Source organism: Anticarsia gemmatalis, chromosome 11 (assembly GCF_050436995.1).
Source record: "Anticarsia gemmatalis isolate Benzon Research Colony breed Stoneville strain chromosome 11, ilAntGemm2 primary, whole genome shotgun sequence".
NCBI lineage: Eukaryota > Metazoa > Arthropoda > Insecta > Lepidoptera > Erebidae > Anticarsia > Anticarsia gemmatalis.
In genome coordinates this window covers 2,593,150-2,611,981 of record NC_134755.1, presented here as the reverse complement: position 1 = coordinate 2,611,981, position 18,832 = coordinate 2,593,150, and the positions used below count along the sequence as shown (strand labels likewise).

At 35.6% G+C, this 18,832-nt stretch overlaps 1 protein-coding gene across 1 annotated transcript in view; it reads left to right on the top strand.

The window, feature by feature from the left end:
* The window catches only part of LOC142976389 (E3 ubiquitin-protein ligase RNF19B-like), a 51,344-nt gene that overhangs the window by 17,201 nt on the left and 15,311 nt on the right, over nucleotides 1-18,832 (top strand). The window contains exon 2 of the mRNA XM_076119705.1: nucleotides 13,817-13,917. Coding sequence (XP_075975820.1) covers nucleotides 13,817-13,917 — 101 coding nt within the window. The remainder of the gene's footprint in view (nucleotides 1-13,816; nucleotides 13,918-18,832) is intronic.

Genomic DNA, 18,832 nt, shown 5'->3' with positions numbered 1-18,832 from the left:
TTTCTGATTAAGTGTATTATAACATTATAACTTGGTTAGCAACATTACATAATTATACAAATAAATACATTAATGTATGAAATTGCCCAACTATAAATGTGGTCTGAGGAACTGGAAAATCTGGCTCATTAAGGATTCATGTCCAGGCCGTGGGTGGACTACAGTTGATTTACTGTTTGGCGTACAATCAAATGAGAATGAAGTGTTGTTTCTTGGTGCGAATAGTTAATGATCATCGTACGCACGTATCGAGACGAGGAAATTCAATGTATGGAATATTAATGACCTATTTTACTTATTTATAGTTGTAAACATATTAGCTCACCTGCAGTTTAACAGTAGTAAGGATAAATAAGACCTAATTGAGGATTATTTTGCATAAATCGAATTAGAACATTCATATGCGTACTATTTTAGCTTGAAGTTGACCCAATAGCACACGTATATCTAACGCCTTGGTTCTTTGGAAGTTAGAATAATGACAGAATTTCACAGGAACATGCAAGTAAAATATCCCACGCATGGATACTCTGCCTTCATAGACAAAGTCAGTAATTGAATCAGTAAAAAAGTTTACTCACTGAGTGTATTGTGTACATAACTTCATTAAAACATTGAAGTAATTAGTCACTACATCCGTCTTATCGTCGTGCAGCATCGGTTATTTATGAGTGAACACTGACCATGCAGATTTTATAAATACTGCTATTGATTAACCAGATATCAGTTACCTATACTTGTATGCAGAAAAAAACATAAAAGTGATGAACTAAATTGTTTATCTATGAGGAAAAACAGTAACTTTCTTAAGGAAATTCCACTGTTAACGTAAAATACATTAGCGGTACTGATATAGTCGTAACAATTAATGATAATAGTGATTTAAAATGACATATAAAGAGCACGTTGCGACTCACTCGCTCGTACGAAAATAGAAAGAGAAAGTCATATGACGGGCCACGTGTCGGTACAGGAGAACTGGGAAGTTCAATCACGTAACCGAACACGTAAAACTGCTTCGAACGTGGGTGTCCCTTAAGGCCTCATCTACACTAGTTGCTCACTACATGCTCCCAGCCCGATCACTCTGATCTATAGCTCGATTCTTTACCACTATCGACTACCTACAATGGGTAGCTGTCGAGAAATTTCGTACGAAAATCTGATCAACGCCTCTACCGGGCTAGTAGGAACTATTTTGGCACTGCGTTTTATATGTTAAATTCTCGATACTCGACAGTACCAACTGTAGGGATTTGCGCTTCTGATCTAGGTGCTCTTTTACTCAAATCTCTAAGGATTTCCAATTCTTGAACAGAATATACTCAAATTCTTTATCGTTAGTGAATTCCTTGTTTAAATGTAGACGCTTTTATAAGGAAAAAGGGTGCATGGCCTTTAGCGATTTCGGGTGATTCATATTGTAGTAACTGTAGTGTTTCGTCATAACGGGTTTTTGAACTAGCAGACAGTTGGTGCAAAGATTTTAAAATAAAAGGATAATGGCATTGAAAAATCGTTATACAAGGATTTAGTTTAGCCACATCGTCTTGGGATTTTGGTGCAATGATCTTTTCGAAATTTTAAAAACAGTGCCCAAGGAGTTTCTTGCCTACTCTTGTCATTTGCCTTCCAAACTTGCGGTAAATTCACTCTCCGTGTCATTGACTATCATTAATGTCAGATTTTTTCCTTTCTCATTACTGGACCAGATGACATGCGGGACAGTTATAGGTTGAATTTATTATTTAAAAGCTTCTACTAGCATTTTTGCTAACACTATGCAGATTTCGCCTTGTATTAGTTGACAAACAGACGCCTACTCTATCGTGTGACCCAACTCGTGTAGTTGGAAGTAGTTGGAAACAACCGTACGTATTCACAAACATGATTACAACGCGACTGTTACCTGAGTGTCACTATACATTACCTACATATGATTGATGTTACTGTGTCGAAACTTTGCCGATGAAACACGCTCTAATAATTGAAATAGACACGTTTATTGCTTAAACGTATGTATGTCATATAGCCTAATAGCAAGCATCACCGACGACATTTATTTAAGTATTTTACTTTTTTATATTTAAGTGAATCACTATAGCCACAGCAGTTTGTCTTACTACAAATTATCCTTGTTACTTTTAGTAAATCCTGATACCTATGTAGTCAAACCGCTCAGTATCACAACATAGTATAAAACAACGTCGCTTTCCTCTATCTGTTTTATATGCTTTAATTTTGGTGCAGTTTTTTTAATAGATAGACTGATTGAAGAAGACGTTTTACGTGTAAAAATGGTAAAAGTTTTTTGTAGAATAACTTTTTAAACCGGACGAAGCCGGGTGGGCTTCTAGGACATAATCATTTACATCGTAACGTGGCTATTACTTTGTAGTCCTGCCGCACAACGCACGTATTCATAGCAGACAACCAAGCTATGTTCCGTGTGTGGGCGGTTTTGCGACATTCATCTAAAGCTCATACGTTCACAGATTAAATAACTGTTTATTATACAAGCGCATTCCGAGAAATATAATAAACTAAAGCTGCATATACTCTGTACTAGGTTGCTTCGAAGAATACGCCTAAGAGTCATTAAAATTAATCAGATTCAGGTTTGTGTAAAAGAAAGAGATGAATAAAAATGTATTGTTAAGAATATAAGTAATTCGAAAGTCAATGAATATTGTTTTCTGTGATCGTCTTACAAGATCGTTGGACTTTGAAGAGCTTGTCCTCTACTGTGTCCAATGACATTCGTTTTTAGTAACAGTATTAGGCTTAAACAAACACTGAAGGGTATTGACCTACTAGTTAGTCGTTCTAAATCCTACCACGAATGCCATGACCGGTGGAGTGTGAGTTTTTGCTAGATTGTGCAAGGGTAAACATCAAATGTTATTGACACTGTATGAAGAGACTCGTGAAATTCTAAGGCTACATCCAATTCATACTCAAGTACACACTACGCATAATTTGTATGTATAAAATTCATAAAAAGCGCAGTAACTTATATTTATTATTTTGTCTGTTGAAAGATCACGTATTTTTCACAAAATTTTATTACAAACACGATTTTAAGAATACAGAGATGTCTTATCTTTAAATGTATGTTTTTTAAATTAAATTCTTACCCAAAAATAGCGGTATAAATATGAAACTCAATAAAAACTGCATTATAAGGCTACAGTGACCTGCAGTTTGGTGGTTTCGTCGGCCTTTTAATTGTATTTGCATAAATATAGCGTCGAACGTTAAAACAACGATTATGTTGCGAAAATCTGTGTTAAAGTATTGGGAACAATAATGAACGAAAACACAAAAGAAATAGTATTAAACGTACTTGGTTCTTGGAAAAAAAGCGGGATTAAAATGCACTTTATGAAAGGTGGTAAATGACGGGACGTAGGCGGGCTTTTGTCCCATGGAACTAAGAGTCCAGACGAGCTTGCTTTATGAGGTCATGCCCTCCTGAAGGGTAAAGCTGAGATGTTTTACGCCCACGTATTAAGCTTGTTATATAAGTACCTTCAGCGTCTCACTTACATTCTATTAAGCTCGCTTTCGACGTTATTATTGTTGCCAATAAAATCTAACAAAAGAAAAATGAAAGATATTAATTCGATAAGAGTTCGTTTATTTCATTCCAGCTTCGCTCACAACTTCGTTATGCGATCATGAAGTATCGGTGTACCAAATGTCATCAAAATCCATTCGTGACTATCCATTTGTTGCGTAAAACTTACATATATCCTCACAATCTTTCGCGTTTATAATATTAGTAGAATTTTCGATGAAAATATCAATTGAAAGCAGATCATAGTAAATCTTTCTTAACTGACCTATACAATGTTCGTTGCACGTAAGCAGTTGGAAGTAAACATGTGATGTAGCTAGTAAGTACATAATATATGTATATGTATGTGGGTTGCAAACGAATCATTTGTTTATCGATCGTGTTTATCAATGCGTTGGGGTTTAGTAAACTACTAGTTCGACTAAACACGTTCTTGATACGCAGTCTGAGGCGTTTTGACCGTTAACTTTTGAATTCAAATCAAAGCCGTTGGGATTTCGCTGACTTTAGGTGCATTAACAATCGTCTTCTGTTATAGAATAAGTGATGTCAAATTATGTAACATATCAGACAACCTCGCAATGAGTGGTATGTAAATCTTTGTCATAATAAAATATTCCTTAATAAGGTATCAGACAAAAATATTTTTACTTAAGTATTCTGTCTGAAGGCTATTTCCTGATATGATCAAGAATGATTAAAACCTGCAAGAATGCTTTTCGTTCTCGCATTTTGCAAAAAGTGTGTGAACATTTGCTAGACGTTTTTGATAACACGTGAAGCTAGGTTTAATTATAGTTTTGAGTCCAGTACTTTGTAAAATAACATGTAAAGTAAGGTTTATCATAAATGCATAAAATAGTGCTTGCGTGTTCAGCTCGCACAGAGGGCTCACAAGCTAATTAGTAATGCATTCCCAGTCTTAACAAATAAAAACCAACCTCGGCATTCTTTCGCAAGAATTTTAATTAGTAATTTAGGAAAGCGCAATGAATTTCCGACTTCACCTTTGTCTGACATCGTATGAGATAAACTTTTGAATAATATTTTTGCTCAGCTGAAGAATTTTATTTTTGTAAAAATATTCATCTTGTGTTATTTAACCGTGTTTTTCAAAGATCAAATGTCGAGACGAAGTAGGTAAAACAGAAGAGTTACGCAATCATATTGGTATTCGGTCCACTTTTCATCAATAGTTATTCCTTTAAAATAACAAGATATAAAAAATGCTAATGAAATGTTTTAAAAACTTAACTCCAAAAGTCAGATTGATCTAAGCAGCATAATAATTAAATTTACACACGTCTACGTCCCCTACTATTAAGAGGTAGGTAAGCACTGACGCTGGCGACTAGACACGGGGCATGTTAACCGATTTGGACAATTTGAACCGTTTTGCGTCGTTATATTTCTTTTAAAGCTAGCAATAACGAATGTCTTAAAACGCACATATATTTTCTACACAGTCCCTGAGCGGCTTTCCAAGTGAGCTCTCACAGTATGTACTGCGGAACGCTAATTGTGCAAGTTCGTCTTGCACTTGACCGATTTTTTAGACTAGCTGCTTAGTCCGTGACGACTGACGTTTACACTTCTTTTTACATAGTCGCTTAATTTTAGAAACTGTTTGTTCAACTTTATTTACTTAAGGACACGTAAAAAGTTTTTCGTCCCTAAAAATATTACCTATACAGTACAATGGATCTTTTAGAATTTCAAGTTAAGATTTGTTTTAAATACAATAAAAAGTAATAAAATAATGGAAACCGCAACTAATTAATTTTCGTGACATTTTTGCGAGTTCAAAAATCTTGAAAACTAAGCATTGTGTACATGTCAGAAATATCATAAGCTTGATGAACATTGAATAGCCATTTGCATTGTCCTAAAAAGAGGGCTATAATTTATATGTTGTTGGACAAACGGCTGCAAGAATTCCGTCGTATAGTCGTGCACTAGATAGTTAACAAGTAACGTTTGTGCCGTGGGTGTGTCCGTAGAACCGGTCGCGAGTGCCTTCTCACTCCGGTATTCCTGACCGAGGACACGTTGATTTTGATACCAAATATTCGTAGTATGTATCGAGTAGGCGCGTTTTTCGTGTGATTTTAAACTGTTGCGTTGAAATGAAATTGTCTAACCCCTGGTTTCTGAGGTACATTTAGCGGTAGTTTATTTATTGAATAGCATTTTTATACAAGTTTTAACGATATTGAATAGATAAACTACCGCTAAATGTGCCCCAGAAACCGGGCATAAATCCTGTGCTTAATGTTTTTCAGTTTAAAGTTAAGTAGATGCTTACCTATGATTAGCAAGAAAGTCTAGAATTGTTAATAAAAGGAGTCAAGGCTAGTCAGTGACGGATTAAATATTATACAATTTTATTATTTCTACTACTTTTTACGGTTTACTTAGATTTATCAAAAAAATATAGTTTTTATGCCACTCAATTTTATGGATATATTTATCTAAGGTCACATTAAACACGTTAATAAGACTGCTAATTATTATTTGTCAGCGATAAAAAAAATATTAATTAGCGAAATAAATAATAATCTGAAATTACCCTAAAAACCTATTTACGAAACCGTTTTCAAACATTAAATGGTTAACGAACCGACACCATGTCAAATTATACTGGAGATAAATTAATTAGCCCGCTTACGTCATAATTATCTACGCGACTTGGTCTATGAAAAACTCCTAACTTCAGATACCTAATATGAGAGAAGATCTTTATAAATTAAATTAAGATATGAGGCAAAGTGAAGAGAAGGCTCCCAGGCAGCTTTTGGGGACTATCTCGGTCCCCTTAACAACGAAAAAAGTTCCAGGTCCCAGCGGGCTTATCACGTATCTCAGTTGACAACTAGTGTACGTCAATTTAATAGTCACTATTCAGTACTTTGCTGCTTTTACGTAACATGTTTATCGCTATAATCTAAGAAAGAAAACAATGCACAGTCTAGTGGTTTTCAAACAGTTCCGCTATCGACCCCCCACGAAAAACTATAGCGCCTATTAGTGGTTGGTATCGCCCCCTTTAGTAACCTTTGGTGTAAGTTAAATAGATCATGTCATTCACAGCCTTTCTTCTTCCACGGCAGAGTGCAAGTCCTCTCTCGTTTATGTTAATCATTCCTGTTATGCGTCTCACTTGTCAACTCAGCTATGTAATCGACCCGTCTTGCCTCGGGTTAAGGTTTAAGTTATTACTAAAGGCTGCTAATCCTATTAGTTCAACAAACGCCTATTTATATTCTGCAAATAGTTTAGTCATCGACATTTTTATCAATATAACACGTTATGTGCCTATATCTTTATCTAGGTGTATTAAAATAAGTTTTTCGATTAGATTGTCGTATGTAGTTAAATATAGCACAAGATATTTCTGTTGTTTTGCTTATTTTTCTTACATTTCGAGTAATTATATTCAATTTTGTTCATGTTTATGTGCACGTCATAGTGTTATTGTATGGTCAAAACATTGACATTACATACTTGGATCAAAACAATTAAGAAAAAAGGCGAAAAACCCACGTCTTGAATAATACTTTAAATGTCATTTCGAATTGTCATTCTTTGGATACATGGCCATTTAAAAATAATACATATTGGCCATTGTTTTAATACTCATTTCTTAAAATGTGATTTTGCTTGCTATTGCTAGAAAATGCTGACACTAGGCCACCTTCGAGATCTGGAACAAGAATTTACGAAGTCAACTGTTTTAAAGGCGTAGTACAAATCGTTATAGAAACAATAAAAAATGTTTCTACGTTTTAAAAGCTTGGCAACAAATGAAGAGCTATCATGTCCGTATACTAAAGTTTATTATAATGTAATAGAACATTGGCGTGTTCGTAATAGTGTGATTGATTGAAATTTGACCGCATCACGGCCTTCAGGCGTTATTCATACGTTTGATATGAAAGATAACGTGACATTAGTGACTATTTTTGTATCGAATATTAAACTAGAATGGCCATGGAGTGCCATGGATAGACATGGACGCTTGTACTAGATAGGCATCGATACCATGCGATATAACGATGGGAACTTAGGTTATAATTTTATGGAGTTTGGCCATTTATTTAAGCCAAGTATATAAACTTGTATTAGTATATGATGTTATTCTAGAATCTAGAACAATGTTAGGTGCTATTTCGAACATCATAGTTAAAAAGCCGCATGAAAATAAAAGAAATATTTCTTCGAAAAAATACTTATAACAATTGTATTGCTGCTGTAAAAAAAACTAGACGTTTGTAATTATATGCAAATACCGCTATTACTAAAATCGACCTCAAAACAATAAACATTTTAGCCTTGTAGCAGCAACCATATCACCTTTGAAGTAGCACAAAAACTAAGTTATTCAAACACATCACGTGAACAACAAAACAAATACCAAATTTTGTTGCAGTGCATTTAACATTGAATTCGCTGCATTCTGCAATTATTCCCACATCACGTACTTGTCAGCAACTAATGCTCTCTTCTGACTACAAATTCGTTGTCAATACTGAATGAAAATTGTATTCTGTCTGGTACACCCTCTCCTCATTACCATTAGACGTCTTGTCTGCGTCTTCGTAATGTTATTCTCTGCCAACAGTTTGTATAACATAGATCTCGAATGTGAGATCGTTTCGTATGTTTAAAAGACATTATAATAGATGCTCTTTCTTGTTTTGGTTATCTCATTCATATACATGATAGGGCAGAGCAACAAAACCACCATAATGATGTTCTACATTAGCGGTCGTTGGCGCTCCGCAATCGACAAGTAATATATTATTGATTATTTAGCGTCTTGATAGTTAATTGCTTAAAACATTCACAATTTATTAAAAACTAATAACTGTTAAGACTCTCTAGCAAAATCTTTGTATGAAGTGTTTATAATAAACTGTGTGTGCCACTTTTACACGGTATCCATTAATGAATGATGAGATAGACAATATAATAATGGGGTTCGCACAATTTGCATACTATGTGATTGTGTACCGTTGTTTCACATCACGCCACTGAAGCACAGGCCCCACTGGACTGGTTTATGATGTCATATTAACCGCCAGTCGACTGTCGCTTGCGGCGACCACGCGAGACGGCGAGACCATAGGCCTGGTACACTCATTAGGTTTTACCCGAGATTAAATTGCTTTTTTCCTGACAAACATGTGTTATATCCGCAGACAGTTCTTTAGTTGATAAACAAAAACCCAAAATCGGTAATTATACTTTAAAAAACATTGTACAGAGTAATAGGATTTCACCTTTGTATCCTGTAACTACTAATTATAAGACATATTTGTAACCTTATCTTGCTAAGTATAGTACTACCCATCTTTTAGTCAAGTTACTGTGTACTTAGTTTTAATTTCAGTAAATAAAAGTCAGTATCTATGTTCGATGACTACACTGAATCATTTCATAATCTCATATGATCTTTAAAGGTTAGCGCCATCACTCACTAATCAAGGCGCATTATTCAAATTCTAGTTCAATTTGAAACTATTGTTGCAATAACAAGTTTACGCCTGAATCGATTTCACACTCCAATAGTCTTTCAGGACCGATATTGTTACAAGCGGCGCGATGTTGCCTATATTTATTCTCTTTTCTATTTAACTTTCTTTTACATATTCATAGCATAAAATTATACCTTTAGAAAATTACATACAGTTTAATCTATTGAAGTGAAGAAACTATCTCGCTTTCGCTCTTACGTTGTAACAATGACGAGGTCTATTTTCGCGTGACGGGTCTCTGAAACGAGTTCATTACGAAGTCTGGCATTCGCGCTGGTGCCAGTGTGTTCTCGTACACAGCGATGTTTTATTAATTTATGTTATCTCTCGTCGATGTGTCTTTATTGGTTCTAATGGCGATTGGCAGGCGTCTATTACCAATTTGTTTCCAGTTTGCAACGAAGCAGATGCTCCTCGGTCGTAACCGATTCTAGTCGGTATTACTCGGTATTATCGATGTCATTAGTGTAATGATGTATTCGCTCACGAGCCTAACGTGCTAGAGACCACAATAGTGTGTGGAACTGTCCTTGTTCCCTTTAGAGCACGCAAAAGGTCGAAAGAAACCCGCCACCATTCTAGTATAGGTGCTTATAATACATGTGAATTTAGTTATTGTTTGAACGGTATAATCGTGGCTGCATTTACACATAATTGCTTTTAAAGGTTTTATCGAGACATGTACTGCGTCTGGCCACTTTATTAATTAAAATAATTCTACAAATATTACCTACATTATTAACAAGCCTCCCCTTCACTTGACTGCGTAGTTCCTATGTTTCTTGTTCGTGTCCTTTATGTTCGTACTTCGTACAGATCTTCACGATAAATGAAGTTCAATAGCTTGTTGCCCAATAATACCTTATTGATGTTTGTTTAAATAAAATTAAATATTTGTTCATTATGCTGTAGCATTGACCGACATTTATATAATGAAAATGAATGAATAATGCTAAGATATTTCTGCGTTAATTAAATCGGTTCTTAACAAGTATACCTTTGTTAAAATACATCTGCTTTTGCATCATTATCAGAAAACTTGGAATATTCTTCTACTACGTCACGCGTCCGTTACGTATACGGTATCGCCATGTAACTCTACGTAAAACATTTGTAGGTCACCATAAGATAAACATCAAAGCGAACGCTGCCTTCTCTCAAATCCGGCGAACAGTGCCGTTTTTTATATAACCTCATAACATCTTGTGCCTTTTAAGAACAAGCCAAAACTACAATCTAATAAAATGTCACATCAATTTACTATCCTCCCATAGAGAGAACATAGCGTAACTATAAAAGCATGCACAGGCTGCCAAATTTTCTGACCTCAACATCCTATCATCTAAAATATTTTCAGTTTTAAAGTTTAGATGTTTTCCAAAACTATTGCCGGTGGATTTTTATACGCAACATAAATTTTTATTGTACTATAAAGTGTTGTGATATTTTGGTCATGTTTGTTTTGGCCTTGTGGAGGTGGCACTGGCGTCGAAAACGATGGACGCAGGTCTGTTAAATGAATCGATGTGCATGCGTTGACACTGTCGGTGATAATGAGCGGACGTGTGTTTATCTACTAACAAGTTAATTGAAATGCTGTTATCATACAGTTATTATGCGCATACGATATATCCTTTACATATTATATTACCATTGTATGGTAAACATGCCTTCGGTTATTTGCCAAAAATGCCACTTTTGGCAGCGCTGAAGCGTGAATTGTAACCCAAAAACAACTTTTTTCTCATTTGTTTCTGCTTGACCTAGAATTCCGACAGCCTTTTAATACTAGAAACATGTTTTGAATTAAACTCACGTTGCCATCTTTAAGCACTCCTATTCTTCATTGAGGAAGTCAACGATTCTCAATTCTGAGTTCTTCGAAAACTATTCAAGGTAGGAGCTTTGAAATAGGTGATTGTCCGCTTTCATGGTCTAATCTATAATTCGTTTCGGTTTTGGAACTTTGCTGGAGTCAACTGATTGAGTGAAAAAAGTTCTATTACTTACGGCAAAGTACAACTTCGATCGAAATTGATGTTTTTACCACGGCATTCTTCGTTTAGAAACTTTAATTAGTATTTTGATAAATTAGGGTCAACGCCTTTGAATCAGAGATTACTCAACAATTTAAAAGTAAGTGGCTTACAGTGACGACCCTGATGTAGGTAAACACGTCATGCATTTACTTGATATAAACTGGATTTCAATTAATTTTGCACTTTGCAGGTATGTTATCAGACACTGTATGTTACGATGACTAACGATGTAAGTCACAACGCATAAGTGTTGTGGAAGTGCCTACACGTGTCTGTGTTGTATGATATAACTGCCATTCCCTTTTCCAGAGAGTAATTGGCTTTCAATTTGCATAACTATTCCTTTTTGTCATACTTGTTTTCTTTCAACAATTAGTTAGTCGTTCATTTCATAATGTTTTTAAATCTGGAGGCAAGCTTTCCGCTCTTTATCTTGCATATTAATACTCCAACTGGGCATTGCATCTGGAAGTAGATGTGATAAAGTAATGCATTTCAGCAGACAATATTAAAGAACATGCTTATCCAATGTCTAACAATAAACGTGGGATTTATTTTATATTGCGTCACATAAGAGAGAATGAGTCAAAATTTTCCCCGTTTTTGTAACATTTTTCACTGGTACTCTGCTCCTTTTGGTAGTAGCGTGATGATATATAGCCTATAACCTTCCTCGATAAATGGTCTATCTAACACCGAAAGAATTTTTCAAATCGGACCAGTAGATCCTGAGATTAGCGCGTTCAAACAAACAAACAAACAAACAAACTCTTCAGCTTTATAATATTAGTATAGATTAGCGTAGTGAGCTTTCCTTGCAACAACCTCTAAGGCTCTTTCAAGTAACTTTAAAACTAATCTTAAACTAACTCAGATAAAGTTGCTTAATTTAATATTTATACAACATTATGTGAGTATTATAATTAGTTGCTTCAAGGAAAACGCGAGCCATCGCACCGTCTACCAGAGGCGACACCGAAAACATCAAAATAATGCTTGTTATTCGCATATATTGTCAAGGTGACAGATTAAATTAATTCCAGTTATTCTTAGAATAGATTTTTATTTAGAGAAACAATTGAATTATTAGATTAGTATGCAAGAGGTCTGTTATATAACTTGTTTTTTTATGAGGAGCTTATTAACCAGCATACCGCGTAGATCTTACCTTTGTAGATATTATCATCGAGTTGGGGTTTACCAACAATATTAGAGTACGTCTCTACTTCATATTTACATGTAGCGTCAACCCGGATTTGATGTTGATGAACTAAAGTTAACGGTCATAACTTGTTACGCAGAATCTGTCCTTTGAATTTCATGCTAAGTTTCGCTTTACCTAATGAAGGAAACTGTGATTGTATCCCTCAAATGGCCTTTGTGCTACTTCAATCGATGTCTAACCCCCGGTTACTGAGGTACATTTAGCGGTAGTTTATCTATTCAATAGCGTTAAAACTTATATAAAAACGCTATTGAATAGATAAACTACCGCTAAATGTACTCAGAAACCGGGGGTAAGACGAACGCCCTTCCTAAAATGATTATTAACATCAAATCGTTTGCCCTTACATAACTCTTTTCTTCACTTCCAATGTCATATGATGTTAATGTGCATTATACAAGGTAATGCAGCAATTATCGTTTAATGACGTTTTTCAAACATGACCATTATACCTATTGCATAGCGTGTTTATTACTTCGTGCTTTACACGTTTGTTTTAAAAATAGTTAATACGATTAGCATAACAAAAACATTAGCATTAAATTTTGTAAAAATAACGACGTCTCAACTTACAAGCAGTAGTCTAGACTTTCGATTTGAAGACTCTCCTAGACTCGCGTCGAACGATGATTCGTTTTATCTCAGTAGGATCAGGTGGCAAATGTTTTTTTGTTTACACAACTAGATAATTAAATGTTCCTCCGTTCCCCCTTTTCCTTGAAAGGTCTCGGAACGAAACCTCTTGTTAAACTTTGCCCGTCTTGGAGAATAAAAAAGTAATTAATTCCGAGATAACATTTTGTTGAAAGAAGGCCGGAACGTGGGGGATTCCAGTGAAGATTACCACTGAGATTCCCGGTCTTGACTTATTATTAAGCTTTTGAAATATGCTTCTTTTATGAAAGTTTACAGCGGTCCCTTTCGTATCAGTATTCAAGAGCTGTATCTTACTTAACGAGGGATAGAAAATTGTTCCTGACACACAAATCATCATTGTTATGATTGCGTTATAAACATATATCGTTGTGTAGAACAAATAGCTTGTTCTGTTTAAAACCGTGTCACGTTTTTCCTTTTGCTTAGAATTCTTGTTTCATGTGTTTGCGTTTACGTTTGGCACCCGAAGGCACGTAGCCGGTCTGGTGATTAACGAATGTTTCTTTCTACTATCACAATCAGTACTACGCCTTAGGCTGTGAGTCAACTCAATCTGCTTTTTTCAAACGTTTATGCACCTTTAACACGCAAGTTTTAGTAGTTCTAAAACAATTCTACGAATGTCTGTAACATTTTATGGACAAGTGTTAAAATAAATATTTCAGTGGGTTGAGGCAACAGCCTCGGGGATGCAATGAGGCATAACTTTGATGGGAGATATCGATGTTGAGAAATTTATTCTTTACGTGACTCAGAGTTTTCTTTTTTTTTGTTTCAGTATTGGATCAAGGAGACGCGCGGCCGGTGAAACTAAATACGGTGGAACAGTCGCAGAGTAGACAACAAACTACAGTAGAATTTATAGCAGAAGATGAAGAGGTAATTCAACCATTTGCATATTATCGACATGTATCGTATAGTTTACACATCCTCATCCTACGCTTCAACAGACACAGCGTCCAAAAGCAGTTAACATTGTGTAGAAAAAAAGTGAAGGATAGCATTTCAGAATGTTGCTTTTTTTGTACTGTACGAATACACAACGTTAGCAAGAAAAAAGGACTCCTTTGACTTGATTCCAATGAAAAAGGCTACTTAGACGTCGTGCTGAGTGGTCACGACAATGAAAACACGAGCGAGAAAGTAATCGATATGTCTAGCGCGGTGCCGTAAGTTTTATTCTCACTTTAGTGGAATTGGCGATGACGAGGTCTGGTGGGACTTTTGATCCGCCGCCGCTTATAAAAATTTCAGTCCCAGTTGTCGACCGTTTAATTCGTCTCAACGGCTCAAGTTTTTAAACGGTCTCGATTGATGTTCTGCGGTAGATCACTCGGCTCGGACAAAGCGAACATTTCGTTAATCCGTGGCGTCTCACGCGACCTTGATACAGCGTTGCTAATGATCAATACAAAATGAAATTGTGCAAGTGTAGTCGCAAGGCTGGCGTGGGGTTGTGGGTCACGTCTCATGCCTTAATCCGTGCCTTGCATGTACTCAACAAAACACTTTCTACCCGCGTAAGTAGTCGTACAACATTCGCAGCGTTTGAAGTTACGACATAGGATGACTTATTTAAACTTGTCTCGACTGGGCATAATAAACACCTCTGTTTCGGACGTACGTGCAGAAACACACCAAGTTTTTAGTATTCAGGGGCAGGGTTTAGTTGGAAAGCTTAAAGAATAAAGTCGTACGCGGCACACGTTCGGGTACGATAGGCGTTTGTCTGCCTTATTTAATTTGAGGATCACGTTGGCCTTTTTCTCTAACTAATTTTCCTGCTCGGCAATACAGCGCGGGCTTTCCGAAATAAAGCTTTCGATGATAAACGTAGATAAAAATTAGTTTTGGAAATCATTCGTGTCATTGAAGCGCAAAAAATAAGAAAATTGTAACTTTCACCGTAATTATGCGCTGCAATCACTTTCTGTTTACACTGTTCGATTTTATTACGATCAATAATTTGTGAAACGGAAGCTATACTTATTCTCAAGAGAATCGAAACTCGTTACGAAGCACAAATTGAGCTGCATCATCGCTAGACGCGGGATCTTATGTTATCTAGCATCTCCTCCGTGTAGTGGGTCATCATTATCATTCATCTTCATTAGCGAGTGAGAAGAAAATCTTTCAAATCTTGATTGACTTGTAACTTGCCGTTTATTTATTACAACAAAAAATTCGTTGAGTAAACAAAACCGCAATAGTTGGCAACTCTACAGAAAGTAATTTTGTATACATTTCTTGTATACAAATATAAATGTATCTTTTAACTTTACATTATTAGTTTCAATGACCGTAAAGTAGTAATAAAGCGTGCTCAATATTATGACACAGGAAACGATAAAGTAACTGTGTATAGGTACAGTTATTTGCTTTGTAAACATTTCGTATAGGAAAATAGAGATCAGGCGATTTGCCAAATATCCACCGAATTGTTTATGCGAGATAAAAATGTTGTTTTCTTTTACTAGCTTAAGTATTCCATATAAAACTTTATCTTTGATCTTGGTATTAAATATAGAAGTTATTTGATATATAAAATTCATAACTTGGTTTGCCCATGAATAAATGTATGTGTTGTGGTTGCTCTGATATTGAAACGTGACATTCGAAAATCGAGGGACTGAGTGCATTTACATGTACAAAGAAAAATGTCTACCAATCGCTCTGGTTATTTGAGTGGAACAAACAACGGAACATCATAAGAGAACAAATTCTATTTCAACCGAACGAGTATTTGTGAACTATTGTTACGAAAGAAGTTTTTTAATACTTCGTCTTCGCCTTCAGAAGTTCAGACTAACAACTGTCAGTTTTATTTCGACCGGCCATTATATTTTTATTTAAGAAAATATCTTATAAATTCCGTGCATGTCGACACGTTATCCCTCGAACGTGTGGAGAGGTTGTATCATCTGTCAAGTTAGACGACAGCGCGAGCGTTACGGGTCGAGACTTTACGAGGTATTCAACTTAGCACTCAGTACGATCACAGAATATGTAGCTGTAACTCTAGGTATGAAATATCAAGGTGATATCAAAAGGACAGGTGTGTATACTTGCATCCGGCGAGCGTGTATCTATACTAATATTATAAAGCTGAAGAGTTTGTTTGTTTGTTTGTTTGAACGCGCTAATCTCAGGAACTACTGGTGCGACTTGAAAAAGAATTAACTGTTGGATAGCCTATTTATCGAGGAAGGCTATAGGCTATATAACATCACGCTACGACCATTAGGGGCGAACGAAAAATGTTTCAAAAACTTGGAAAATTATTTCCTGAGACGCAAGCGAAGTTGCGCGGGTCAGCTAGTTACTAGATAAGTGTGGACGATGCAAAAAGTATGAAAAGACTCTAGCACTTGCAGTAATACGGCACACGTGGCGCAGTAATTTAATTGCTTACCACACCACGGTTGTACCTGCCGATCCGCTCACCCTGACTTTCGTTCGGGGAATATACAATATACATTATTACTTGTCCCTTTGTATTTATGTATGCTTAGATCTTAGAATTACGCAACGGATTTCAATGCAGTTTTTTTCTCGATAGGACGATTCAGGAGGAAGGTTTAAGTGTAAAAGTTGTAAAGGCTTATTTTTGTAAAATAACTGTTTGTCTGACTGGCTACAAATACCTTATGTTTGTGCAATCCACAGACAGTTACTTATTTTATTAATGGTATATTTTATGGTCTTGATTCGTTTATAGTGCAAAGTAAGTCTATTGAAAAAAAATCTCTACTTTTTTATTTTCTTTTTTCGTAATAAGAATAAAACGTGATATTACTTATGTTGGTCGCGCACTTGCTTTCTCGTATCAATTAAGCATAGTGAATATTCTTGTAGCGGGTGCAAGGTGAAAATGTTTCGATAATCGCTTTCCATACAAGTGTCACGTACTTACACTTACGTAAGTTGATCAATGTTAGGTGTTAACGAGTGCCGTATTAGTTCTCACTGGTTAATAAGTACATGGTCTTTTGTTTTATGTAACTTGATGCTGTGTTATGTAAAGTTTTGTTTAGAAAAATACTGTATAACAGATTTAAGAAGAGTGTTTTCTAAGCGATAATTACCGGCAGTTTCCAATGGGTCTATAGAAAGAAGGATATGCTTTTCAGATTGTTTCGGAGGAATGCAGATTGAAATTCTATATCTCAATATAGTGAACGGAATTAAAACTCTGATATTAAAGATTTCCTTATACTTTTAATTAGAATAATGGCGAATAAAAATATGATTTTATGATAAATGGGTTTTGTTTGATTCTTATTTGAAGAAACGCTTTAAAATTATAAATATGCATTTTTTTCACATAATCAAACACTGGAGGTCATAATGTCGTTTGTATCTCCGTTCTATGATGAAATTTAAAGGCTAAAGAGAATATTATGCAATTATTGCCTTCATATTATGTATGTCGAGAATCAAAGATGTAACCATTATGTCATGAATGAAAAAAGTACTATTAATTTTGAACAGCGAGACTCTATTAGACTGTCGTGGAAGGCTTTTTTTAACAAAATTACCCATTGAACTAATGTCCGCTTGGGCCGATATTCGGCTACGGCGCGGGCGGCCAGTTTCATTGAAACTAGCCAATCGTATAAGGCTCTACACAGTTAAGAGTTAATGTTTTTTATTTATTTTCGATATAGCCATTATTTACCATTATAGAGGGATAATTGCAGTACATGTCGCTTTAATCTTTCGATTGAAACAAAGTAAAAGAAAGCGTCGTTAGTGTAAATCACTCAATACTCCGCCGACCTTTCCTGGAAGCTCAATCAATAGAGATCGTAGTGAATGTTGTACCTCTTGTATGTTGCGATGCGAACTAAGTACTTATACGGTGTCTAAATAAGAGTACATATTTCTGTGTTGAATTTGACCATGATAACAAGTTATTTTATAGTGCATCTGCATATTTATTAATCACAAAAGGCTCATAGAGTCATATTTTCGGAAATGTACTAATTACAACGTACAAACCAACTCCATAGTAACGTTTCTTATGACTTTCATACCTTCAATTTCAGACCGGAAAGTCCTAATAACACCTTTATTTATAACTTGCTGACAACTTCGCTTGCGACACATTAGAGAATGGACGAAAATTTTCCCCGTTTTTGTAACATTTTTTACTGTTACTCTGCTCCTATTGGTCGTAGCGTGATGATATATTAGCCTATAGCCTACCTCGATAAATGGGCTATCTAACACTGAATCAGAATTTTAACAGAATTTTTCAAATCGGACCAGTAGTTCCCGAGATTAGTGCGTTCAAACAAACAAACTCTTCAGCTTTATAATATTAGTATAGATTAGGCTCTTTGTACATAACGCTTGGAAAATCTCCAATACTCATAGATTTTAGTCCTTAAGTGACTGCCGCTATAAGAATCCATTGAGGTTTGTTCACAAGTCCCCGACATTCGTCCTGCGACTTGATTTGTATGGCAGTGGTCGCTTGATGGCTAAATTCGTTGAATATCAGAGATTCACGTAGCCTAGCTTTACAGCTGTGTAATTCTAGAGTAACTACACATTCATACAAAATTACATCAAATTTAAAAAGTGCTCTCTGCACCTTATATTACATGAACATTTACAAATTGAATTGAAGATCTCATTACTAATGTAGAATGAGGCGTGTAAACGTAACCGGAAGCGTGTATGACAATGCTAGTGAACGAAGTCGCGAGAATTTAATTAGTGTAATGTATGTCGCAGCCACCGGAGATGCATCTAACATTAATTACGAACATGCTTCGAAATAATATAG